This window comes from Candoia aspera, chromosome 1 (assembly GCF_035149785.1).
Source record: "Candoia aspera isolate rCanAsp1 chromosome 1, rCanAsp1.hap2, whole genome shotgun sequence".
NCBI lineage: Eukaryota > Metazoa > Chordata > Lepidosauria > Squamata > Boidae > Candoia > Candoia aspera.
In genome coordinates this window covers 189116030-189143837 of record NC_086153.1, presented here as the reverse complement: position 1 = coordinate 189143837, position 27808 = coordinate 189116030, and the positions used below count along the sequence as shown (strand labels likewise).

General features: G+C 40.2%; 2 protein-coding genes across 2 annotated transcripts; one reads left to right on the top strand and one right to left on the bottom strand.

The window, feature by feature from the left end:
* Nucleotides 1–213: 213 nt before the first annotated feature.
* On the bottom strand, nt 214–8586 carry FKBP7 (FKBP prolyl isomerase 7). Its single transcript, XM_063318122.1, has 4 exons — nt 8229–8586; nt 5851–6002; nt 1984–2117; nt 214–781 (listed from the first exon to the last, which is right to left on the bottom strand). Exons 1-4 carry the CDS (start codon nt 8444–8446, stop codon nt 620–622), a joined length of 666 nt encoding a protein of 221 aa, XP_063174192.1. The 5' UTR covers nt 8447–8586; the 3' UTR covers nt 214–619.
* A 751-nt stretch (nt 8587–9337) lies between these two features.
* Nucleotides 9338–26404, top strand: PLEKHA3 (pleckstrin homology domain containing A3). The gene is made up of 8 exons (XM_063318121.1): nt 9338–9711; nt 12249–12365; nt 13405–13560; nt 14762–14898; nt 19707–19871; nt 20591–20634; nt 23547–23662; nt 24795–26404. The coding sequence occupies exons 1-8, from the start codon at nt 9672–9674 to the stop codon at nt 24923–24925; spliced, it is 906 nt and encodes a 301-aa protein (XP_063174191.1). The 5' UTR covers nt 9338–9671; the 3' UTR covers nt 24926–26404.
* The last annotated feature ends 1404 nt before the right edge of the window (nt 26405–27808 follow it).

Sequence of the window (27808 nt, the reverse complement as noted above, 5' to 3'; positions counted from 1 at the left end):
AAATTTTTCTCATACCCCCACATACACATGTATGCAGCCTCTGAGCTATGTAGAAAGAAAAGGTGCTTGAAACATCAGTAACTTCATTGCCTGAGTTTACCTGACAGAAATTTATATCCTGGAAATTCTTGCATACTTGAGAGTGTTAAGTTGAGGAAGCATACCAATTATACACACTTTTCAGATTTTATTTCTGTTGCAGTTTATCAGACCATAATTGAAACAAATTTTAATCTTGATAAAAAAGTATAAAAAATTACCACAGTGAATTTATATAAAATGGTATGTAACACAAAAAGCATTTTAAAATGTGGCTATAAATCTAAAGGATAAATCCCAGTGAAACCAACAGGGCTGCTTCATTATACATTTGGGTACGATGTGTCTTTGATTCATCAAATCTAGTGCCAGAGCTTTAGATTCCTTTGGGTACATCTACAAAGGCTTGTTTATGAAGAGAATTGATACTGATTTCATCAGAGTGGGAAGCAAGTGCAGCGAAGTCACTCAGTTGTGATGACTGGGGAAATCCTTGTGGATGCTCCATGGCCCATGAAAACTGCAAGATCAGGACACCAAGATCCATAAAGCAACAAGTAGACCTTTGAACAATGTGTTCTTATAGTTCATCATGTTGGTAGACATTGTATTCTTTGTCAGATATGAAGCCATCTCCATCATGGTCGTTCTTTTTAAATATATCTACCAAAATACTATCATGAACAGAAGGATCACGTTTTTTGCCATCTCTTTCAAATTCTTTCTTCAAATAATCATTTATCTAAAGGGATTAAAAACAACAATAATTTCCACTTCTGTTGTATAGAACCCCAATATACTGACAGTCAACTATACGGACTGAAAATCAAGATACTACATAAAAAGAAGACAAGCATTTTTATATTCTAAAATATATGAAGTTCCATCTATGGTCACAAAACAGACTTCAGCTCACAAAACAAATCTTTTCCTTGCTCACTGCACACTAGCACCTTCAATCCTCTGGAACATACTGTAGTTTTAGGAAATACAGCAGGGCTAGAGCAGGAAGTTGAATCTGTTCTACCAGAGGGATCCATTTTGCTGACAGCCATCATTAGTACAAACCACTGACATCAGCAACTTACAGTCAAGGAGAATGATTTTTCCAAACTGCGTATTTGTGCACAAGGGATGAATCCAAGAAATGCCACTGTTAAAATTAGGGAGCTTCTTACCCATGAGGAAATGAAGCATAATCCTCTACTAAGAAAGCAAAAGAGTCTTAGGTAAACTAGTTTATCTGAGAATGGGATCTACTGGCAAACTTGAGCAAGACAGAGACAGAAAGAGAATTGCTACTTCTAGTATGGATGCAACAGTAGTATGCTCACTGTTCCCATGCTCAGTATCTTCCCATATTGTTTTTCCTCAGTGGTGAGAATAGGTCATAGTTCTCCTCATCTGAAAGAGAGACTGCTGGGGAGCACAATACAAGAAGCCAAACAGCTTACTTTTGTGTTCCCCAAAGAATGGCTAATGTCTTAGAGTCATGGAGATGAGCCTGAATCCCAGATAAAAGGCAGTGCCTTAAGACAAGGATGGACAATATGGGACTCTCCAGAAATTGCTGAACTCCAATTTGATCAGCACTAGTCATCATGGCTAATGGTGAAGGTTGTGAATTGGTATCCAGAGTCACAACTTATCCACCCAGGTCTAAAGCAACACTGAATTCAAGGAACACTGGAGGACTGATGAGACTTAGCATTTCTAACTATTAGAACAGACATCAAAGGTGTATTAACTAAATGAACTAGTGATGATCCAGACATCCCTTCCCAAGAAAAGAACAAAACAAAACAAAAAGGATTTCAGTTTTAATATATAAAACATGATTGTACAAAGAAAGCAGTTCATACATTTATTCCACAGTACTAGATAAAATGACTATAAACAAATGAAATGCTTTAATGAAGTGACTTAGAATATTATTCCTCATACCTCTTGCTTTGAAAGCTTTTTGTCACTATCCAGGTCTATTTGAGAAAACGTTTCAACACTCCGTGGTCCTTTAGTTACTGCATACAGTTCAATTTCAAAGATCAGTGTTGCATTGGGTGGAATCTTTGCTGATTCTAAGGAAGTAACAGTGAAGTTTTAGGAAATGCATATTCTGACATCAGATCATTTTAACCACAGACCACATTTCTATGGCTCTTTAGCAATGTGTTAATGATGGACTTCACATTGAGGGAGGTGCTTTGTTGAATCACTTGGTTGGAGTCAATCCTCCATCATCAAAGGCATCATATAAACGTATAATGCCCTGTGCACACTCTTCATTCCAAAGCCTTTTGGTGTGCTAAGGGAGGGTAGTAAATGGCAGGATGGGATGCTTGGTGGTGCTCCCACTGCTTTGACTATGACGTGAGTCCTGTGTTTTGCTTTGGGCCAAATGGCACTGGTTGATCAGAAAGTGAACTTCATCCCTCTGTTCTTTTAAATATGCAGGCTTTTAGGAATATAGGAGCAAGGCTTCAGCAATAAAAACATTACCACTTCAAGAAAGATAGAAGAATCTCAAAAAAGGGACATCAAAATGGGATATGTGAGATTTAGCAGGTTCTCAGAAATAAAAGATAATGAACATCAAAGACAAGTGCTATTATTGAGGGAGGGAGTTTCCAGAATTAGTCTGGACAAAGTGATTCACAAGCCATGCACATGCAATTAGTCAGTACAGGATCTGGTTCTGCTCTTTATAAGGGAACTCATCCAACGTGACTAAATCCAAAATGAGGGGAGGTCAAGACTTGGCTCCTCTCTGTCCTTTCCAAGGTCAGGAAAGACTTCTGCCTGAAATCTAACAGGCATCCTTACAGAACTGAGTTAAGAGTTGGGTCACAAGGATCAGACTTGACATCCCTTAAGCCAGGATTTATTCTGGAACATCCATATGTAGCTCTGAAAACTAAAAATTTAAATAGGTTCTTCATCATAAACAATTTTGAAATAAAAACTCATATGAAAAGTTCACTGTGAATAAACAGGCAAAGATTACCTTTCATGCAGAGACTCAGACAGTCCCCCACATCTATAAACGTGGATTGGTAAAATTTTCATGTATGCTTAGAAATAGCCAAATCTTGTGAGATTTTGACAATGTCACCAAAGACTGAATGCACAGATGCTTAAATTGTGAGTGCCATCTAGGTCTGTCACAGCTACTCTGCTGCCCACTGAGTACTGTACAGATCTGACCCTTACCCACAATGCAACATGTTGGCCAAGTATGGATAAAGAACTCGCTTTAACATTTCCTAAACCAACAACGTGAGGCATATTGAATCTTTAGAGGGTTATACATGTGGGCCATGACGTATATTGGCTGGGGGTGGGGGGTAGGGACAATAGTTTCACAAAGCTGATCCAAGGGATTATCTTATCATATTTTTTTTAAATCAAGGCACATGCAGCAGCCACATAGACCACTTATATTTCCTCCCTGCTCTGTTTCAAGATTTAGCAGCAAAGCCTAACACAAGAATTCAGTCACTAGCAATTACAAGAGCAATACATACCACAGGAATACCCCTGGAAAGAAGCATAAAGCCACATGCATTCTTGACATTCTTAACTAGGGTCGTCTTTGACCAGCATGCAGGATTATGCTGACAGAGAACAAGCAGATTGTAGATGGGGAAAAAATACTTTCTTCATTTGCTTCCTAAAAAGAAGAGTCATCGTTAGTGTCTGACAACCCTCATGTGTTCTTTTATAATATCTACTGATGGAACACAATGCAGTAACATGGCTATGGAAGTCACATTAAGATAATTACTGACTTTAAGACAATCTGAATCACAGGGGGCTGGCCTTTGAGGGTTTTAAACATGTTAGAGACCAAGCCATAGTGATACAGCAGCTGCATCCTTCAATGTTTACACTTCATTGGTTTCACCTTAAATGAAAACAACAAAACAAAACTAAGTTCTGTCCCACTGAATTCAGTTGTGACTAAGTCCTGCCTGAACAAGTCATCCATAAGTATTGACTCTAGGTAGATTTAATGCTGTGCTCAGTGGTGTCTGCAGGGAGGTGTCAAACCAGGAAAGAGGGAGGTCACAGCATTGTGATCCAAGCCCCTCCCCTTTGTATGTGCATGCAAACTGACGCATGTACAACCTTCCTCTTTGGACCTCTCTGGTAGATGCTGTTGGCCGTGCTGAATATTTGCTCACTGCCATTCTGACATAGAGACTGGTGAGGTGTTCTCAGGGCACATTTTATTCTAAATTAAATCTACTCAATCTAGTCAATCAAACCAGATAAAGGACAATCTAGGGCAGTGATTCTCAACCTTTGCAACTTTAAGACATGTGGACTTCAACTTGCAGAATTCCCCAGCCAGCCTGCTCTAGGGCCAAGCTACATTACTTATGAGTTAAAAACTCATATTCAAATCTGATATAATTTCACATTATTAATATTTTGGTGACTGGTGTACTGACTGCAAGCTTGTATGCTCATCTCTCTGTGTATGGGTTCCCTCTTGGTGAACATATGGATTCGTCATATGTCACAGTTCATCGCGATGTCCAAAGTGGGAAACTACAGTTGATGCTAAACCATCATTTAGAGAAGCTTTTCAAATGGTGGTTTAAAACCATAATTTGAAGGAAAGGTATACTTTGTTAATTTGGACACAAAGATGAACTGGAATAGGAAAAAGCAGAAAGTGGACGGGGAGAAGGATGGAAGAGGTAAAAATGGAAAGGGATCTTTGAACATCAAACTATAGTTTAATATTTGTCTGAACTGAGCAGTAAATTCTTTCCAGATGAATTATTTTATCCATTTACTGCTCAGACAAGCTCCACAACTATTCACAAAGTTAAGATGACTGAAAACTCCTTAAACTCTACAAAACTCTGACACTTTATAGCAACTATTTGCTGACAATTGAATAAAACATTATTTTAATACAATGTCAGTGGCAACAAAGAATAAATTTCTTTTCCAAGGGATCTGATCAAAAGTTGGTATGATGGGAATGTTTGTATAAGTTGTAGGGCTGAAATTACACTTTATTTCTCTCCTTTCGTTGGGACTGTTGGAGGCCCTTTCTGACCCAACAGATACCATGAAAGGCTCTTGTTTCTCCTGGGCCAATAAAGAGGCTGATATGACAGTGAATTAGCAATGGGGGCCTTTCACAAAGCTTTATATGTGACATAGTCTAGAACTTTTCTGGCCTTTGAAGTTAGCAGCATATCTGGAAGTCCATCCCCCCTGACACATTTAAAAGTATTATCACATCAGCTGCTACCTCTATTAAGAGAAAACTGCATTTGTTTACTAGATCCCTATCCTACAAGTCATCCAGATAAATTTAGTCTGAGTATAGATCTTGTTCGTAAGCCATAGACCATTTTTCACACCCTACAAGGAACAAACCTAAAGATAGGTCATTAAAATAACTGCATGTTTTTTTCCTCTCCAACCTTTCTTCTCCTTCTTCCTTTCCTCCTCCCCTTGCTGTACTTTAGGCTGCCAGGCCCTTTGGGGCGGAGACTCATTCTGTGTAAATACATTGCACATGCTATTTCGTTTTAAGCCTTGCAGCCTTTAGGTTAAATAATAATGCAATGAATCTGAGCACAAGCAACAATTCATCAGTGTCACCGGTGGGCAAGTAACGTTTAGAGAAAAAAATGCTGTTATAAAAAAACAACAGGAAAAGTTGTGTTACTGGTATCTAAAAATGATATGCTCGTGAATCAGTGAATTTCAATACTCCTATTTAGTCTGGCTGCAACATTATGCAATAAAGAGCAAAGATAATATTCATATTTAGCCATATTTTACCATAGCCCTGTTCTCCATAGGCAAGTGAAGGAGGAATGACAACTTTTCGTTTCTCTCCAGGACACATATTCATCATTGCAATATCTAAGCCTTTAATGACTTGGCCAACACCAAGGACAAACCATTTGGGATGGCCATTGTCTTGTGTGCGACTGCAAAGAAAAAAAAAACATTATACTTTAAGGAACTAGCTCATTATTGTATTAACAGACCATCAGCACTGGTACCTTTTGTATGTGGGCCCAAAGAATGCAAGAGGCTTTCCTGTATTACTTACACACTCATAATTCAAACAGAATTTACACTTAATGTAATCTTGCCCTGGCCTATGACTACAGATACGGCCTTAATTATTAAATACCAGACACTGTTAATGGAATTCAGAGACCCTCAGTACTACCGATTTCACATGAAGCAAGTGAAGACTATAGGATGCTTGACAACAGGTCCACCAGTAGCTTCACCAGCCTGCTGAAAGTACATCACAAGCACAAGACAGTTGTGAGGGAACTGTCTAGTCTGTGTCCCATTCATGCTTCTCCTCATAATCAAGGACAAGCATCTACAAGTTATGCCAGTTGAAATCCAAACTATTCCTGATCGAAGGAAGTGAGCCACATAGTACCAAATCACCAGATTAGATCAAGAGAATTGGCAGGAGGGACATTTGTGTCTGAATACAGAGAACACTCCCCCTGGGTTGAATAAGAGTGGCATCTCTTTCTCTCATGTGTTACCCAAGAAGGATGTGTGGGACTCAAGATTAGGTTGATGATAAAGGCACCATTGACTGAGTTGATTGATTGGGGATCTGCTCCCACTTGATCTAATCATTGTCCACTTACAACATCTCTTCTCTGTAATGTCCCCATTTCATTTTCAGTCCATGTGGCTAATTCTATTCCATTTTTAATCTTGTTTCTTACTGTGGCTGTTTTGCATATGTGTTTGTCAAGTTTAATGCTTTAATGTTATTTACCATCATGTTTTATCTGGGATTCATTGGAACACAAATTGAATGAATGTTTTCCCCTTAAGCCAATAGCACCAAGAAGCAGCTTTGAGATGTATCAAATCTGAAATGCTTTGCCATCCGTGCTGTCTGTAGTCCCATCACATGACCCATAAGAAGCAGAATATGCCCAGTGCCTGTTAGCCACTTCAGGCTGATGTAACATGCCTCCTCTCCCCTCAGCATTCTTCTTCACTGCCATTCATTTTTTGTCCTCTTGAAGAAAGACCTGGAAGGTGCTCAGTATGAAAGAACCATGTTCTCCTGAGATTATCTGGTAAAGCAAGAGAACTTGCCTCTTTCCAAAACCCCACTCACTGCAAGCAGATGCTGAGCTTTGAAAGAGCCGTGCTAGCCTGATTTACAAGGGCAAGTTTAGCTCTCTTTCAAAAGTCTGCTCCTTTGTTCAGTGGCTTTGCAGAGGTATTGCGTTTTGCACAAGCACTACATGTGGGTTCTTCTGACCGCCCAAGCAGGAGTGCCTCGGTCTACCCATGCTTCCAAACTCACCACCTTCCCATGCTGAACACCTGCTCAGTGAGCTTGTGGAGTGACCAAGTACATCAGCCCTCCTCTTCATTACCATAAGTGGTAAAACAAGAGTGGCAGGACAAGCAGCCTATCAAAGCAACACCCTCACTCCATTCCCGCACTGGTGTCCTAATTGGTGGACCATTTCCTGATGACTGGTGACAGCAAAGGTTTAACCGATGGTTTTGCTTAGAACATCTTGCACAGATGAAATCAGGCCCTACCATTTGGCCAGAAGCCTACACAGAACCAGCAGATGCAGGATAGAGATTGGTAATGGGTACAACAAGTTTTATGCTGGTATGGTTTTGATGATCTAACCCTGGATGGAGAACACTTCAACTAAGCACTGGCAAAAGGCCCCAGGAGAGAAACCACACCTGTACACATCTCAGGGAGCTCTTAAGGATCATCTATTACATATATTTTGGCATATATAGCACATATCTCAATGGAGTTCTTGGTGCTCTCTGGGCTTTGTTGTTTGCTTGCAGATGTTTCATTATCTAACTAGGTAACATCATTAGTAGTTAGGGATATTGTTAGACAATATTTAGAATAGATACGTATACAGAGCAACACATATATGGTTTTATCGAAGCATGCTGAGATCATCTGCACCTTCCATTGATCAAGAAAGGATCTGTCACTATTTGAAGCTGCAGTACTTGGGGCACAAACCCTTCAAAAGCAGCTGAACTACGTAAATATTACTATGACTGCCTTGGAGTACATCTATGCAGTTGGGTAGCCAAACTGTGATATTGCCAGATCAGCCAAAGAGGGGGCTGGCGGAGGTGGGAATTCAAGAGAGCGCGCGCCGCCGCAAACTTACCTGCAGTAAAACTTGGACTTGTTACTAGCTAGGTAACCGTCGTAATGGGCATTGAGCAGATCGCCCTTTTTGCTCTTGGGCTCGCAGTCTTTGGGGACGTGCAAGATTTCTATCTGGACTTCGTCTGCAGGGGGACCCTCTGCCTTCTGCCCGTAGGACGGGACAAGAAGGAGAACAAACGCCTGCAGGAGAAAGCAGAGTCTCCCGCGGAAAGGCATAGCTGCAAAATTGGTCCTCGGATCCTGGGGCTGCGTGGCACTAGCATTGTTCGACGTCACGGAAGCCGAGAGGGGCGTGGCCACGGATGCTCCCAGTACGCTGGCCGCCTGGGTGTTTTGCCCAGTTCCGGTGGATGCGTAAAAGGTCTAGTTGTGCCTTGCTCCAGTTGCTTTGCCCTGCGCCCCTTTTTCCTAGAGAAAGCGTGCGGTCTTTGGACTTTTCAGGGCGTTGCCCTTAAATTTCTTGCAGTGTTTCCTCGTTTATTTAAAACTATGGAGGGCGGCTATTAGACATAAATAGGATGGGCAGGGTGGTAGTCTCTTGCTGGCTCGTGGGTATGATTTATTTTTTCTCGCACGCAGTGAAAGAAGCAGTGATCATGTTTTGGGAGAGTTGCCTCTTAGCCTTCTCTCGTCCACAGTATTTTCTTGAACAGCTTCATTTATACTATGAGGTGAGGAGACTGAAGGAGGCACGCCTTTTAAATGGATGCCTGCAGCCTGCGATGCTATCCAACCTAACTGGAAGTAGCAAGGCTTGTATTATAGGGATACTGTACATGTTTCTCCGGGGAAACTGAGTTTGCGCTGTAGTGGATGCACTCAGCGAATTAGGTAGTAAAAAAGCAAATGGGGTTACATTACATTCATACGTATAAGTGCACGACGAAGAAGGGCCGCGAGCACGCATCTTCGTTACTACGGGCGGGGTGGGGGAGCTTGCTTCTCCGGAGCTCCGCAACGATGCGAGCATGCGTGTAGGGTGTATTTTTTCATATGCCAGTAACCTCTTGCATCCAGGAAGTAAATGAGACGTCAGGGTCGATGGCACCAAACGCACAGGCCCGAGAAAGGGGGAGGGAAAGGGAAGGAAGCGGAAAGCGAGCGACCGAGGAGGCAGCCGAGCCGAGGCGTCGCTCATTGCTTTGTTTCCTCAGAGGCGGCGAGGCGCGCAGGCAATGAGTGACTCTAAACCCGCCTGGACAGCCGCCTCTCCCCAAGCAGCTGGACCCAAGGGCGGCCGAGGCTGCCCTGCGAGCTAAGCCTCTCAGCCCTCGATGCGCATCGCGGATTCCTGCTGCTGCTCTGCCGCCGCCGCCGCCGCTGGTGGTGCCTTGGAAGGCTCAGGGGCAGCAGGCGCGAGGTGGGTTGGCCTTGCCGCTGGAGCTGCTCTTGGAGGAGGAGGCGGGCGAGCAGGATGGTGCGCCAGCCGCGGCTCTGAACGATGGAAGGCGTTCTGTACAAGTGGACCAATTATCTCACAGGTACGGGGCGTTCGACCCGCGGGTGCGGGCGGGCGCCTGTCAGTCGCGCGTGGGCCTGGGCTGTCTGCTTGCCCCGCGGCCTCGGCTGCTCATCCTCCTTTGAAGACGCCGAAGAAGAATAAGCCGCTGCTTCTTCCCCGCTACCGGAGCAAAAAGCAGCAGCAGGAGAGGGAAAGAGGCAAGGCGTTGCCCGGTCAAAGTCTTGTAGGAAGGGAGGCAGGGCTGCTGGCTGACAGAATACAGGGAGATGAAAGACACGGCCCGGATGTGGCACCTGTAGCTCTTCAGATGCTGGATTCACTCCCATCAGTCCCTGCCAGTAGTTAGGAACGATGAAGAAGTCCATTACGGTACTGTAACATCTTGCAAGGCAGAGCATAATCTCTGCCCCTAACTTTAAGCAGGCGTCAGCATTTCAATACCCTAGTGGTTGTTTTAAGACAAGTACTTAACAGCCCAGATGTGGTACCTGTAGCTCTTCAGATGTTGGACTCCAACTCCTATCAGTCCCAGCCAGCAGTTAGGAATGATGGGAGAAGTTCACTAGCATCTTGCCTGGTAGGGGGCATAAAGTTACTGCCCCAATTTAAAGCAGGCCTCAGCATTTCAACAGTTTAGTGGCTGTTTAGTGGTAACCCCTTAATCTTTCTAGCTTGAATCTTTATTTCAAAAGGGAATCTACTTCCATTTCACTCTTTTCTTATTTTACTGGCTCCTTAGATGATAGTGGTTAGGTCTTTCTGCATGGAAAACAATCAAGAAGGTAGTTAAAATTGTCCTGTAATTGATCTCATCATTATTGGGTGTATCAGTGAAGAAGACCCACTTCAGGAAAGTTTGTGTGTTTTATGATGAGTCATTCTGGTGCTACTTCATCTATTTCAAGGGTACAATTCCTGTTTGAAATTTCCCAGAAAATGTCAACATTATAAGAAAAACATCCTGGAAGAAAACAGTGGCAAGGCACTTCCAAACACCCCATGGTTAACTCCGTATAGTTACAGGAGTTGAAATCAGCTTGAAGACTTCCTTAGGTTTTGGTGTCTCTCACAAAATACAGCCAATGATAATATGGGAGACACTTAAGGACAGAGTCAGGTCTTATTTACGTACAGCGTCAGACTCTGCAATACGCTGTCTGAAAAGTGAAATTCCTTGTCATATCATGCATTTATAGCTTTACTATAAGAAGTGCAGCAAGTGCAGCAGAACACAAGCAGACCCTGTAACTAGCAGGAGAAATGCTAGGAGCAAGGATAAGTGCAGAGTACTATAGTTGCCATTAATTCTGAAGGTCAACCATAACAGAACAAAAGCCACACTTAGTCATGGCTTACATGTTTCTTATATGGAGCCTAATTTGTGGAACAAATGGAGCAGACAGGTGAGAGGGGCTGCCCTGAAGTGACTGGCATATTTAGAATAGCTGTGACTTTTCTTTATTGTATTTTAGATTGCTTTTGATTTTTCTGGGTTTTGCATATGTAAATTCTTTTAATGCTCATTATTTTTAAGCTGCCTGTTTAAAAAGATTTTTACGTTATGGAGTGGCATACAAACATCATATATATATTCATTGTTCTTGAATATGTAGAGAGTAACAGAAGGAATTGTGTACATTCCACAATTCACAGAACTCTAGTTGATGTTTTGTTCCCTGTTCTCATTTTATGGAGTCAGCTGACAGCAAAGGATACCATGTTCTTTTGGTGGGTTTAGCAAAGCCTTGTTTGCATCCAGAACCAGGAGATTTTGCTGATTGGTGCAGTGAGGTTCATAAATTGCTTAATCAGGGCTTTGGCTTGACATCTGTGCCACTGCCTTTGCTTGATTCTGTTCCTTTCTCATTTTGCTTAGTGCAAGTCTTTGGATTTATGCAATATATGGAGATAGTTAAATTGGGCATGACTGCATGTGGGTGCTAGTTAGATATTGGCATCTTCCAATCTTTCACCTTTGGTTTCTTATGATTTCTTCAGTCCTTTAAATGATGACCAGAGCAGATGTGACAGGGAGAGAAATAACTGCAAAGGATCAAAGGGTCTTTGCTTTAGCTTTCAGTAAGCCCCAGCTATGGAATCTTCTATAGGGACACCTTGGTTCTACACCTGTAGTGTAAGATCTGGAATGCATGGGGTTCTTTTTAAAATATTTCTTAGGTATTTCAAATAGTACTTGGTAATTTAGCAAAGTAGTTAAAGGAAAGGATCTGTGTGTGTGTGTTTAAAATGATTGAGACCTTTCTTACACCTGCTTTTTAGAACACTTCACATTAATTTGTAAGTATGCTTTCAGTACATACTTTAAATCGGACATATGTCCTCAAGATACAGCATAAATATATATATTCTATACATCCATAAACAAAAAGAGAATATTATATTATTAAAATGGCATCATTTATTCCCAAACACAATGTGAATGAACATGAATCTTGCTTTCAGCTATAAGTTCTACATGAAGCATGGTGTTGATGTTTGTGTGAAATTTATATTTGTAACAAAACAGATGGATGTTCTTTTCTGCTATTTTCCTAGGTTGGAAGCCTCGCTGGTTTGTTCTGGATAATGGGATATTGTCATACTATGATTCACAGGATGATGTTTGTAAAGGCAGCAAAGGAAGTATAAAGATGGCCGTGTGTGAAATCAAAGGTAAGACTAGCTGTGAGGAATATGTCTTTTATTCCAGTCTGTGCAAAGTTATCAGTGCTAGGCCATGGTGATTTACAGTTAGGCTTTTCTGGGTCCGAATTGCTTATCTGTAGGAACAAAAAATTATGGAGTCATAGCAACTTTGAGGGAGAAGAAGGATCCTAAGAAATGGATCATAAGCTCAATTCCGGAACTAAACATGGTTTCCGAGACTGAACATGTCCTTGAGGCATCTTTTTCCTTAGCTTAAAAGTATGTCTACTTCTGTTCCTGATACTACTACTGTGCACTTACCTTTGCTGGCAATCAGACAATCTGTGACCCACTGGGTCATCAGTTCAGAGATATTTCCTTACCAGATTCCTCAATGCCCTCAACAGTGGCAGAGCTTCTAATGTACTGCCTTCACTGGAAAAGTTCTTAAAAATTCAGGGAGATATTCAGAGATACAGTATATCTGCCTTGAAAATAGCCCATGTCATACTGAACTGTATAGCACGGTCAAACATCTGGAACTGACCACAGGAAATGTTTTATGACATTTTGTATTATGTCATAAAATGTTTTATAAAATTCGCCGAATTTCAATTCTATGGGAGTCATGGGTCCAGATTTTGAATGTATTCTATAAGTTAGCCCATTTGAGGTACCTTGGTTCAAAAATTGTTGGTCTGTGATGCACCATTTTGCCCAGTTAAAGGTTATAGACAGACTTGAGAGTGTAGTGTATAGATTTTGAGTAGAACACAGAACATCTGTGCAGGTGTAGGTTATCTTTGAATATATACCCTTGGATCTGGAGAATGGAACCCTATCACAGAAGCACAGAGAGAACAGCACTTACTGTACAAGTATATTCTTCTGATAGCATTCTGTAATGCCATGGGAGCGGGTAGTGCAAGTACATTGGTGCTTGTAAGTGCTGCTTTGCCCATCCCTTAACTAAAGTAATACATTTTTTTAGATAACACTATTGTTCTTATTCTAGTCAATTTTGGAATATCTATAAACTTATTTTATCTTTTCTCTTCTTCCTAAGTTCATCCGACAGATAGCACCAGAATGGAGCTAATAATTCCAGGAGAACAGCATTTCTACATGAAAGCTGTTAATGCTGCTGAGCGACAGAGGTGGCTAGTAGCCTTAGGGAGCTCAAAAGCTTGCCTGACAGATGCCAGAACTAAAAAAGAAAAAGGTACATAGGTTTTCTAAAATATAATTAAACCATTAAAAGGTAGATTCTTGAATATTTTATAGGTGTGGTTCAAAACCATCAAATGTACATCTAATTTTCTTTTTCTTTCATGGTTGGAAAGCACCATAATCCACACTGCTGCACCCCCACGTGTTGAACCCTAGGGGGCTTTTACAGCCATAAGGCTTTACTTAATGGTTTGAAACTTCTAGGCACTTTTATAGCCTTCAGATACTCAAAGTTAAGACACCACCTGTCGTAGATTCACAGTACAATAGACATGATCCCAAAGGAAATACAAATGTATATAGGGAAGAGGAAAACAAGCACTGGCCAAATAGAAGGAGCCCGGCTGGGCTTCTCTATATCACACTATTCTTACAGAGAGTGGCCCTTGTACAGGATTCCTCCCATTAGACCAAAATCCTCCACCATAGGGCTGCTTCACAAGGGGGTTGAATGTGTGGCTGGGGCGCACACTGGCATTGGGAGCAGGGCTGCACTCTGTGCCCCCCTGCCCCATCAGACATATTGTGGGAGTGTCAGTATTAGAAGTTGGCTGAGTGACATAGAAGTTACTAAAGTTTTTGCCCAGTTACATGTACTCGGATCTGTTCATTTTGCTGAGATGATTTTGTTGAGATGGTTTCACTTACAAGTAAAACCCACAGCTATTGTGGAACCGGCTTCAGGGCGCACATAGTGCTACTGCCTTGAGCAACAATGAATGTACTTTCTGTTAACTTAGAATGTGCTGCTGAGGTGAAGGAAACTCAGGTAATAGTTCTGGAATCCTCCCATTCAGAGAGAACTAGACACCTAAGAAGACTGGGGATTTCAGAGTGATCCTGCAGTTGGACATGAATGATATAAATGAAAGAAGGCAAAATTGAGCCACGTAGACTAATATTATTTTCTGTATAAGCTAGCTTCTCCATTTTCAATGGAGCGAACATAGCCAGTGGTTAGGGTGCATTAAAACAGTAATTTAGAATGCTCTGCACACTTAGTAAGCCCATTGGGAAAAAATGGAATTATGAAGAACTACAAAATAGAGGTAAAATTGGAAATTGGCAAAAAGATCAGAAGTTTAACAAGTTGTAGACAATTTGAAAAAAATTAATTATGAATATTGATTTTTTTTTAATACTTGGGGAGGTCACTTATAACCCTGAATAGTGAAGTTTCTGTTTTCTTCCAGAAATAAATGAAACCAACGACTCTTTAAAAACCAAAATGTCTGAACTTCGTCTCTATTGTGACCTCTTGATGCAGCAGGTCCATACAATACAAGAATATGTTCATCATGATGAGAATCATTCCTCACCTAGCATTGAGGTATTAGATAATTGTTTGAAGGAGCTTTTATTCACCCCTTTAAATGTTGTTTCTGAAATTAGGCTCTTGGATTATAAGGATGTGCAACAGTGTCATGTTGGATCCATAATTTTATCAGAGAGTACCATGATGGTACATCACTGCCAGACTACCAGTAATAACTGAATCTCACACATATACAAAATACTTTTAGTTTATTTTTCTTAAGGTATTTATTGTTCCCTTCCAAGATAGTGAAACCTTAATTTAACTGGCTATTTGGAGAGATTCGTTCTCTCTTTTTTTTTGTCTGTTAAAGCCAAATGTCCCATTTCATCTGCATTTGTTCATTTATGTCAACTTACATAATTTTGCATAATGATGTAATTTGTGTCAGTATCTATAGTAAATTTTATTAGGTTTCAAGAGAAGAATAAAAACTACAAAACCTCAAAAAACTACAAAGAAAGAAAAAAAACTAAAGTATGGAAACATAAGAGAAAAATTTTCAAATTTACAGGAAGATGTGGCTTCTGACTTTTAACAGCAAGGATATACAAGAATTTCCATAATCTCTTACTCAATATTAAACCAAAACACCATACTATTTCTATAAGTCGTTCCACTTAATAAAAAATCACTAAGTACAGTTACTCCTCCCCTTTATATTAAAATAAAGAAAAAAAAGTTCATATAAACCTCCTAAACATCTTTCTCCCCTCCAAAAAATAAAACATATTTAATTATTCCCTTCCTACCACTATTCTATACATTTCTGTCTACTATAATAAGAATCAAATTAAAAAGCACATAAGTTGTATGCTGTTATACTTAATAGTATAACAGTTTTAATAATCCCAATTTTAATAAACCCAAAAAACAAAGACAATTCAAAACAGTAATTCTATATCTTTAAAAGGGAATAACATCAATCAAATCCTTAAAGCAAACCAGATAAACATTCTTTAACCCTAATACAACAGTTTTAATAATTTTAATCTTAATAAACCCAAAAAACAAAACCAATTCAAAACAGTAAATCCACATCTTTAAAGGCAAACAGCATCAATCAAATCCTTAAAGCAAACCAGATGGACATTCTTCAACCCTTATCCCACTTCAAAATAAACCAGAGGAGTTACATATCCCCACAATGTGCACAGAGCTTTCCTCTTGCAAGAATCAAGCAGCCCAACTGCCCCCCTCAAAGATTCCAGGTTCTTTTCATGGCATTCTACCGGGAGATCGATTTTGCTTATGGCTTGCAGATCACTCTCTCCCTTAGATTTCTCCAACTCCACTATCCAATCTTCATCCAGCATCTCAATAAAAATCCCAATCTCAGTCTTTAAAAAACCCATCTATCGCTCTTAAATTCCTCAAGTTTCATCCACCACATCCCCAACCTGATGGCACATTTTAGATCTCATATTTTCCACAATGTCCTGGATATTTTGCATAAAAGCTTGATAGAAGTCAGAAGAAATCTGTTTAAAATCCTGGTGAAAGTCAGAAAGAATAATTTGTATCAATATCCATGATTTGCATAACAAATAATCTAAATTGATGTTTTTATGTGTCAAATTACAAAAATTGATGCACATTACATAAGGTACTTCAATTTTCTGAATTGCTTCAGAAACAATGGACTGTTTGTGGCTAAAGTCTCAAATGTTTTTTTTTACATTGCATCTGAAGTTTTTGGCTGAATAGAGATCCAAAGAATCAAGGTTTTAATGTATCAGCAAAATGTCTCACACAAGGAAGATTGGCTGTAAAAATGAAGACACTATAACAAAACTGTTGCAGTGTTTTCATGTTTAGGATTCCACATTTTATCCCATTCTATTCCATCCCGCCTTCCCCCATCTCTCCCTTTTTTCCGGTTTCTGTCCTTGGAATGGAAGGAATTGGCATTTTGTTCCCATTTGCTGTGTCTGTCAGTAGCTGTTCTGTGAAGGAAGTGGATCTCCTAGCGGGTTGTGGGGAAACAGGAATAAATATGTGTGTTTGTGTGTGTATTGTTTTCATCTACTTTCTTCTGCACCTTATAAGGTTCAGTCACTAAGTTAGGAACTGCACACTTCCAAGTTCTTTAACAGATGTGACATTTCAGAGAATAAGTGACACTGAGATCTGGGTCCAGATAATAACTTAATAAACTGTGAAGAAGTGTTGTGATATAATCAAACTTTAAGTTCTGCAGAAAATATCCAAACTGTTTCAACACAGATAAGTTGGTTCATTCAGCAGTCCAGTTACAGTATAATATATACAGTGAGACTGGCAGGATGACCTTACGGAATAATTTTTTTTAATAGTTTATTTATTGACTGATCAAATTTAGCCACCGCCCATCTCCCCCAAAAGAGGGAGATAAAATCGCTTAAAATAGCATGGTGAAATAAAAATAGGAAGGCCTCTTAAGTTGACTTCGTTGACAATTGCATTTATTTTACCCAGATAACTAAAGGAATTCTAGGCCGTCTATCTGTATCCTTTTTCATTGGGGTCAAAAAGGAGCTAAATTCATGTTGACCAGTTGAGAGAGATTTCTAAAAGTCATTATACCAAGATAACTAGAAAAATCAGTAAACAATCTCAAAGCCCATGGGCTAACATATCAAAAATATTACTGAGTAATATGTAGTTTGATCTACCCAGTTTGTAGTCTAACTAGGCAAGATCTTAAACTCTTGTATTAAAAAAATAAGATTAGGGATAGGTGTTTCTGGCTTATCTATGAAATATAAGGCATCTTCTGGATGCAGTACTGTTTTCTACTTCATCTCAACTGGTACATTACCATCAATATTTTCAGAATTTCTGTTGACAAAATCAGCAAGTTGAAAGGCTAATTCTAAATATATATATATATATGTAAAAGGGCATCCCTGATAAGATTTTGTGTTGTAGATTAAAAGAAAAAAATGCACTATTGTAATATGATCTAGTTGCTCAATAAACTTACCTACTTAACCATACCCCTTAAGGTATGGATATCCAAACTTTTGGGGAATCCATTTGCTTCAGAACAGCACCCACCAATTCCTTATTAAAAACTTTCTCAGCATCTAAAGAAAAAATAGCTATCTGCTTCTGTTTTGAAATAAAACTATTACATCAATTAGAAATCTTAATATCAGAATCTCGGCAGCGCCGTAATATAAATCCACTTTCAGTTGAATGTAAAGTGGGAGGAAGTAAAAATTGCAAACCCCAGGCGCAATTTAGAATACATCTTTAAAAGATAGTGGCTCTGGAATCAGTCTCTACATTTCATAGGAATCACAAATAATAGATCAATAGTTATGTTGTTTCATTTGTGTAAGTGTAAAGGCCAGTAACCCTTCTAGCCCTTTTTCTTTGTTGCCTGCTACAATTTAAGTAAAAAATCTGTTTCCAAAGCATGAAAACCATTAAATTTGTATTTAACAGATTTAAAGAGATTTTTGTGCTTGGGAGATGGAGGTTAACAATTCTTCGACTTTCTCTTTTAAGGTTAACTAGCTGTTGATTCAGGAAGCCCATGTGATAATACAGTCCTGAATAATTGCTTTTCAATTTCCTATACCAAAGTCAAGGGGGAAATGCCATCTCTGTTGCAGTAGAAAGAGGAAAAAAAATCTGCCATCTCTTGTTAAGGGATGCATTTCAGGTTCACTTGAAAGAAACATAAACATTGACTCAAGGAGTTAACGTTAAAGGTCCTTTAGTTCATTAACTCCAGCTCCTTGCACTGTTCATGTGGTCCTGTTTTGATAAAAACATGTTGGCTGGGGCTTCTGAGAACTGTAGTTTGGCAACATCTGGAAAGCTGCCTGTTCTTCTCTCTGTCTTTAAATACTCAAAGTATTAACCTTTTATCATGTTAAAAAAAAGTTTACCACAACAAATATGTCTGAGGTACAGTCAACCCTACATGGCATGGGGCCAGGTTACCTGAGGGACCGTCTCATCCCCATTACATCAGCCCGCCCCACCCTATCATCCAGAGAGGGCATGTTACGGACCCCGTCCATAAGAGAATTTCATCTGGCGGGGTCCAGGAAGCAGGCCTTCTCTGTGGTGGCCCCTGCTCTCTGGAATATCTTGCCCCCAGAGGTGAGGCAGGTCCCTTCACTCCTGACCTTCCGGAAGGCCCTGAAGACCTGGTTTTGCCATCTCGCCTGGGGCAGGAAAGTGAATAACCATTCTTGGGGGTGGCTTGCACCCTAGAGTCCCTCCCACCAGCCTGGATTTTACATTTGTCTTGGATTTTATTTATTTATTGTGTTTTATCATAATTGTTTTATGTGATTTTAATGTTTATGTTTTATGTGGGATTTTATTGTAAACTGCCCAGAGTCCCTCTTCTGGGGGAGATGGGCGGTGGCTAAATCTGAGTAATAAATAAATAAATAAATAAACATCTGTACCCCACCCTGCCTGTCCTAACAGCCAGGAACCACGCTGAGACAAGGAATAGGTCTCTAGTACTTTATTACTGCTACATTAGACAGAAAATCCTAACAAACTGAAGAAGCGTGGGAAAAACCCAGACAGATAAACCCCAAAGGTTAAGGCGGGTCTGATCTGTGTCTCTTTGAATGGCTGCTTAACTCCTCAGTACTACGCATGCGTTTTCCCCCCTGGATAGAGGCCCCCTCCTGCTCACCCTCAGTACTCACGACACTGCCCTTAGAAAAGTGTTTGGCATTCATCAAAGTAAGTTCCTGCAAACCAGCAATTACCAGTTAAATTGTTGAAAAGTTTTACTGGGAAACACATCTTAAATTGTTTAGTTGCTCTAAAAGTTTCTAATACCTAATTTTTCCTTTTATTTTCAGAATATGAATGAAGCTTCTTCCTTGCTCAGTGCCACCTGTGACACCTTTATCACGACTCTTGAAGAATGTGTGAAAATAGCAAATGCCAAATTTAAGCCGGAAATGTTTCCACTGCCTCATCCTGATCCTTTAGTTTCTCCTGTGTCGCCCTCACCTGTACAAATGGTTGGATATTCTTTAGTGTCAAATATTCCTGAAGGTTTGGGGAAGTTTGGGAGGGAACAGCAAGGGATAAGCTAGCATACACTTCCTCAAGGTTGTCCTTGCCCAAGTCACCAGGATAAGCCTCTGCCCACGGTAATGAAAGCCTCAAACCTTCCCAGGAAAGCTTGCCTATTATATTCTTAAATGCCCTGTTTTAGAAACATGTCCTTCTGACAACAACCTTCCCTATTGGGGAGGATATTGCCTCATGCTTTTACTCCTCAATAAATTCCATAATATTTGTGAGCAAAAAGCCAAGATCACCTAACAAGTTTAATGGTTTAAAGACATCCATGGCCGACTATTCCCAGCCTTAGACTGTGTTCTGACCTCCCAAGCATCCATGGTTTCTTCTGCAGACCTGGTGATCTCTAAAAGTCAGGGTCTAGATCTAGCTCATTACTCCTCATTTGCTGAAATGTAGTACTTCAAGGTCTCCTTACAGTTGGTGAACTAAATATTAAAACTAACATGAAAACAGTAATGTACTTTTTTGAATTACATTATAAATGTTATAAAATGTCATTTACTCTTTCAGGTATGCGTGTTCCTCCCCCATACATTCTTAAAAAGCATTCCAAATAAATATTTTTGAAATAATAGTATTTCAATAGAAAATAAATACAATTAGTATTTCAAAATCTATAATAACCTGTTTTATTTCTTATATTATTCTTTAGATGAAACGTTCTGTTAGCCATCCAGGTACTTGTAATCTTCAGAGGTAAGTATGAAGTTGTGATTAAATAATTAATATTTGAAAATCAAACAAATTATAAAGAAAATGTTAAGGCTCACCTATCACACTGAGAAATATTTCCGGATCCCAAATGAATGGGAATACTCTATGATCTGGTAATTGAAATTCACAGCCTGTTGCCCCATATAATCTCACATGAATTTTGGAAAGGTATGTTTCTGGTGAGTTGATCTTATGTGATGTAGTTGAAAATTAATACATGAGTAGATTGAATTCACTGGCAGTCCTCATTTAGTGACTGTTCACAGTTATGATGGTGATGAAAAAGTAACTTTGTGTCCAGTCCTCGCATTTATTACCTTTACAGATCTGTAAAGCAAAGGAAAACTGAAGTAAGATCGTAAGCAGAGTTGCGGTTTCATTTAGCAACTGTTTTGCTTAATGACCAAGTAGCCAGTCCCAGTTGTGGTTGCTAAATGAGGACTACCTGTATAAGGTTTTGTGTAAGAATGAGAAAAGGAGCATTAGTGATATTTTACCATTTGGAAAGTCTTTTGACTTTTATTTTTCTATTATAGTAATAATAGATAAAACTCATCCATGTCTAGAATTCTCCCTCATTATTTCTAATCATATGTTCTTTTAGATTTATTTAAATAATTGCAATAATTACTTAGTGGATTTTTTTTTAAAAATGATCCTGGTTACCCACTGCCAAATACAAAAAAGAAAGAAATGGGCCTCAAAGTGCCTTACTTGAATTTGACTAAATTAATCCAATGAGTTGTGAATGTCCTTTTTAACTTGTGGACTGAAGTACCTTTGAGAGTTTGAACTCTTGAGAAGAACTGTATATCCAAAGCATATTGGGCTAACTTGGTTCAACTCACATAAGGCACTTAGAAGACTGTTCTTTCTTTCTTTTTTTTCTGACATTACATTTGGATTCTTTTTTTAGCTTTATAATACCTACAGTGCATTTTAATCCAGCTAGGCCCACAGGTGTGTGGAACAGACTGTCCTCCTGTTATTCAAAATGAAAACTGGAGTGTATGTCTTAGAATTCAGTCAGATGTAACATTACCAATGTTGTTAGTTATAAATAATAAATAATTATAACATTATTTATTTATAACTTTATTATAATTATTCATTCATTTATTATATATATATTATATTATAAACATTATATTACATTATAATATAAATAATATAACATATATATTATTTATTTATATAATATATATTATTATATAATAATATTTATTTATTACTCAAATTTAGCCACCGCCCATCTTCCCCAGAAGAGGGACTCTGGGTGGTTTACAATAAAATCCCACACGAAACATAAACATTAAAATCACATAAAACAATTATGATAAAACACAATAAATAAATAAAATCCAAGATAAATGTAAAATCCAGGCTGGTGGGAGGGTCTCTAGGGTGCGAGCCATCCCCAAGAATGGTTATTCACTTTCCCACCCCAGGCGAGACGGCAGAACCAGGTCTTCAGGGCCTTCTGGAAGGTCAGGAGTGAAGGGGCCTGCTTCACCTCCGGGGGCAAGATATTCCGGAGAGCGGGGGCCACCACAGAGAAGGCCTGCTTCCTGGACCCCGCCAGATGAAATCCTCTTATGGATGGGGTCCATAACATGCCCTCTCTGGATGATTGGGTGGGGCGGGCTGATGTAATGGGGATGAGATGGTCCCTCAGGTAACCTGGCCCCATGCCATGTAGGGCTTTAAAGGTAATAACCAACACCTTGAATTGGACCCAGAAGCAAACTGGCACCCAGTGCAGCTCATGCAGCAACAGTGTTATATGTGCCCACCTAGGGGCACCAAAAATAGCGCGGCTGCATTTTGGACCAGCTGAAGCTTCCGGATACTCTTCAAGGGTAACCCCATGTAGAGCGCATTGCAGTAGTCTATATGGGAGATAACCAGGGCGTGAGTGACTGTTTGGAGGGCTTCACGATCCAGGAATGGGCGTAACTGGTGCACAACCCAAAGTTGCGCAAAGGCCCTCCTGGCCATGACTGCCACCTGCTCTTTGAGCAGGAGTCATGAGTCCAGGAGAACCCCCAGATTACGCACTGAGTCTGTCTGGGGCAGTGCCACCCCATCCAGAACTAAAGATGACCGTTTCCCGGAAGATGAAGCCCCATCAACCCACAGCCACTCCGTCTTACCAGGGTTCAGTTGAAGCCTGTTGTTCCCCATCCAGACCCACACAGCCCCCAGGCACTGAGAAAGGGCAGTCATATTATTTATTATTTATTTACTATTTACTATTTCTTATAATTATTTAATAATTATAATTATAATGTTTAATTTGCAATTATTTCTTATTAATAAATTATTATTATTTTAAGACATTGGGGGAATTTTCACTGAGATTGTAGCAAGCAGGAACTTTACCCTGTCCCTTTTTAGCTATAGTTCCAATGAAAATTTCCTGTTCTTTGTGTTGTTCAGGGGAACCTAAGAAAAATTTCTGTCCCTGGCTGTATCACAGTGCAAGAGAGGTATGCCTTTGGGGACCGCACTGAGAAAAGCAGAGTTAAAAACCTCCTCCTGTCCATCTGTAGACATTAACTTTTTTGAAAATATATCTCTGCTTTAATTATATATATTTTTTTAATTTAATAAAATGTCCTGCCTTGTGGTCCCAGTACAAATTTCCTTCACCTCCCACTGAATGCTATACAAAATGCTAACTGTGAATTTTGCGTAACATCTGGTTTAATTCTTAGTGGAGTATTTATATGGACCCCATTAACCTGCAGTGGGCCTTTCCCTTTTCATCTTTTGCAGTATTATCTTTTGGCAACGTATATCAGGGAAATAATATTTACAAATAAAATTAATGGACCCAAGAGAACTGTAGGTCTTAAAAACATGTCATAACTTGTGCAATACTCTAACTTTAGGAGCAGTCGTTTTGGAAAAGAACCAAATGCGTCTTCCCATCAGCTTTCGCACCGGTGGAGAAGAACAGTCTCAGATACAGAACCTTCTATAGATGCTCCCCTTGAAGATACAGACAGTAAGGACGTACTCCTTTATGGATATTATCGTCACTTTGTACTTAGTTTTCCTACATCTTAGCCTGAGTCTTTGCTAGAATAGCAGTGAATATCAAAATGAACTACAGTATCTCTCTTGCCCTGCACCCATTAAACTAAGATGGATTCAGAGAGTACTTTCTAAACTGGTGTTAGAAAAAGTAGTAGAAAGTTAAAGAGAGGGTTCAGGCATGATACTGTCAGCGCTAGAAAAGTGTGCAAGAAACGCAAAAGTGGTGATCCGAGATATTTTTTTCCTAACTTCTTTATTGATGTTAAGCAATAGCAATTTTCTTACATGCTCATTATTTAGATGCATCTTAAGCTAAATTAAACATACAGTGTTATTTCCTGTTCTGTGAAGGAGAAGATCAGGATCAGGGGTCAGAGGTCTCAAGTCTCTTTTTTGTAGTCTCTCAAGCTCTATCTGACTGCAGTGATTGATAATCCATAGCAGTGTCTTTCCCATTTGGGGGTGAGATAATTTTAAAAAGCAAGGAAAGTCCCCCCCCCCAAATACCTCCCCAAGAAAAACCCAGAGGGAAAAAAGAGAAAACCCTGGTCTTACTCCTGCATATGACACGACCCTGCCGCTATAGCTGCAGCTTCTCCCCAGATGTGCAGCCCTGGTTCACAAAGGTGATATGTTCCTGTTGTCAACATTCTGAGTTGTGCACTGGATTCCCAACCCTTTGGGCTGGGTGCTAGTTGAGCTTTTAACGGGATCCGATATCTGAGCAGGTCCCAGTGTGCTGGCTCTCTCCAGGAAGGGACCTGACTCTGAAATGTGTCTTGTGTGTAGGATTTAGATCTTGGGATGGCTTCTTGTTAGAGTACCAAATATCTGGCAGTGGGAAGGTTGGCATACCAAAGGTGACTGCTAGCCCAAGTAGATAAGGCTGGCTTAAATGGATGAGCAGTCTGGCCTAAGGCAGCTTCCCAGGTGTCTGTGCCCACACGAAGCAAAGCCTACCAGGGAAGAGTAGAGTTAAAGGCTTCATTGGGAACACCTCTCACTCTCTCAGCCCTGTGATTCGGATAGGATGGTTTCTACTGCTTCTGTGAAATAAGCAAAGAAGGGCAAATGATTGAGGAGTGCTTTTCTTGTTATAGGACTGGCAGCATTTGGTTCTAGAAAAGCCCTCAATGGAGATTTGGGACCTCCGGCTGTTCCTGAAGCAAAGCTGTTGCTGTCTCAGAAACCAAGAGGGCCTGAAGAGACTCTTTCTGAGCCAATATCCTGAGGAAAGAGAAGGCCCCACTTCCTCTGAGTAATGCTATGCAAAAGCTGCTGTAATTCTGCTCTCGTCGTGGGGGAGTAGTAATTCCCTATGTGAAGGTTTTCTCTGCACTTTATAGAATGATGTAAAAACTATCTTTGGAGTGTATTTTATCTTTATATAGCTGACTTGCAAAAGTATTTTCCTAAAAAGAAAACTTCAGTTTGGGTATTTTTTAATAGACAGGTGTATGTACCTTTGTAAATATTGCCCTTCTTTTTACTGGATGTGACAGTCAGGCAATTTGGCTCAACCTTGAGAAGCAGGTTTCAGATCTGAGGTAGGGAAAACCTGTGCCCTAGACTAAACTGCTGATTTAATCTCAGAGTTGCTCTGCCAGAACTGTATTCCTCCAGGCACAGTCTGTTTCCCACCAACATCAGTGGCAGTTCACCATATTGTAATGGCACCTTTATGTGCTTAGTTTTAGCTAGATGTTACCTTGTTATTTAAATCCCAGCCTGTATTAATCACTTAAAGCACCTGCATTTTTTTTGACTTGCATCCAAAAATGTAGCCAATCAGAAGTATGTCATAGATGCACAGTATTTTACTAAGCACGCATATAAAATATGTGATTATGAGGCATTATACTATACACTGGGTAAAGGTATTTTAACGTTTTAAAAGGTATGTATTCCTTTTTGCACCGAAAATGCCTATTTGTCATTTCTGGGATGAAGAGATAAGAAGATGGGCTTAATTCTTGTTGAGATTTGCCTCACTAAATGCCTTGTGGCTGTGTTGTTGTTGTTTTAAAGTTCATTGGGCAGAATCCAGCCAGTGTTGAGGATTTAACAATCTCAAGTAAAGGCATACTTAATCTCCTGGTGTTTCTATAACTGAGACTAGACAATGCTTCCTTTGCCTGGAATGAGCCCCCCCCCCTTTTTTTTCTTTTTTATTTCCAGGCAGAATAATCTTCAGTGTGTCTTTTCACCAAAGTTCCTATTTTAGTGCTGCTTTATAAAGTCTGCTCTTCAGCTGCTGTTGTAATGTACCCGTGTTTGCAACAGTATATGTATGTTATGATCTTTATACCAAAGGGAGGGTGGCTTTCACCATTGTGGGCTCATGTCACAAAAGCAGAGAAATACAGCAAGATCCTCTCCTGTATTAACTCCCTGCCACTGGCCTCTGTGGGTGCTGGGAGGCCGACTTCTAACTGGAGCGTGTAGTAGCCATCTATGGTGCATTGTGGGCCCAGCTGGCCCGAAAGCGCTCTGGCGGGGCTACTCTGTTTCTGCCAGAGCAGAGAGGAGATATGGAGCTTGAAGTTCAGCAATGTTTGCACAGACATGTCTGAAGGGTTATGTCCAAAGCTGTTAAGTGTTTTGAAATGTATATTTTTGTTTTTTATTCACTTTGGAATAGATTTGGTTAATAATGTATTGGCCATGGAGCACTTTTTAAAAAAAATAAAAATGGCTTTTTAAAAAAAAAGTTATGTAAGTGTTCAATAAATGCAGTTTTTACACAGGCATTCTGTCTTTTTTAGATCCAGTCTCTTTTTATAATTTCACAAACCTTGCCTAACTGTCATTAGGTTGCAAGTCTGGAAGTAGCTTTTTGCAACTTGGTGCTCTCTGGATGTGTTCAATCTGAACTTGTGCAGTCCTCCAGACAGCATGGCTAATGGACACCTCGCCCAGGTGGATTGTGAGGGCAGCATGGGTATGACCTTGACTCCCATTTGCTAGCCCTCCAAGTCTGCACCCAAAGCAGCTGTTTCATCACCTTTAATGAGAGTGTCAGCTTTCACTGACAAAGCTACATCAGGCAGCAGCTCTAAACTGCTCATATCCTCCAGCCTTCCCCAATCCAGCAGAAAGTTCAACATAGCCGGAGGCCAGGAAAGAACATTTTAATGAGAATGCAAATACATCAAGAACAAACTGAATTTGTCTTGGCTGGATTAGGTTTTAGTGTTTTAGATAACAGCATGAAACAGTCGGCATACTCTTCATGCAATTTGGAAGTAGCCAGTTTGGTGTATGCCCAGCAGCATGATTAGAATCTCGAGGTGTGGGATCAGCCCTGGATGGACAGAGTCATCCTGCATTCCTCAGTTATCCTGTGAAGATGCTGGCTGAAATCTCGGACACAAAGCCAAGATAATCTCTTAGTGGCTCTGTTAAGGAGAGGTAGGCAGTATGATTGACTGTACCATAACAGAATCCATCATCTGTCCTGAATTCCCCCCCCCCACCCCAAAATATAAATCCTTAGGTGGGACTTACAAAGACCATCAGGTGTAAGCTACAAAACTTGAATTCAGCCACTTTCCTCATCCTGATGCCTTACAGATATATTGGACTACAATTCCTATCCCTAGCCAGGGCACTCAAGGGCTGCACCGGGAACAGGGGGCTGACGGCAAGAGCACCCCAACAGAACTCGTCATTGTTGGGTTGGGCTACAGATCGTAGCTGCTCCCATGATTGAGCCCATCAGGATTCCGGACTCAAGAAACCATATGAACGTGCTTGAGAGACCAAATTGTCCTAACTGCGGGGCTCATTGTTACAAGCCATTGGGTATTTTCATCCACAATAAAGTCACAGGTGGATGTTACATTGTGGACCAAGTGGACGTTAAGCAACCGTACCACACAATACTAGCCTCACAATATCAGCAACGGGGATGGGGATGTGCCAGAATCAAAGCCACTGAAGTAGGTTTAGACTATGAGACTGAAGGACATGAGGTCTCCAGTAAGCTTCAGGAGAGTTAGTTTTTTTACTCCATCCTGGTGTACTTATGCTAACACAAACACCCTGACCCCCCCCCCTTTTTTTTTTCTTTTTGAGCCAGAGAAAACCATAGAACCTTCTCCCTAAATGATTG

Bases quoted from the DNA above. Each gene is read 5' to 3' on its own strand.
- FKBP7 (XM_063318122.1), bottom strand. From the start codon at position 8,446: ATGCCTTTCCGCGGGAGACTCTGCTTTCTCCTGCAGGCGTTTGTTCTC. The intron at 6,003-8,228 runs GTAAGTTTGCGG...TTTTCTTTGCAG, and splicing joins AAGTCCAAGTTTTACTGCAG to TCGCACACAAGACAATGGCC. The intron at 782-1,983 runs GTATGAGGAATA...TAATCCCTTTAG, and splicing joins AAAAGCTTTCAAAGCAAGAG to ATAAATGATTATTTGAAGAA.
- PLEKHA3 (XM_063318121.1), top strand. From the start codon at position 9,672: ATGGAAGGCGTTCTGTACAAGTGGACCAATTATCTCACAG. The intron at 14,899-19,706 runs GTATTAGATAAT...TTTTATTTTCAG, and splicing joins ATTCCTCACCTAGCATTGAG to AATATGAATGAAGCTTCTTC. The intron at 20,635-23,546 runs GTAAGTATGAAG...CTCTAACTTTAG, and splicing joins GGTACTTGTAATCTTCAGAG to GAGCAGTCGTTTTGGAAAAG.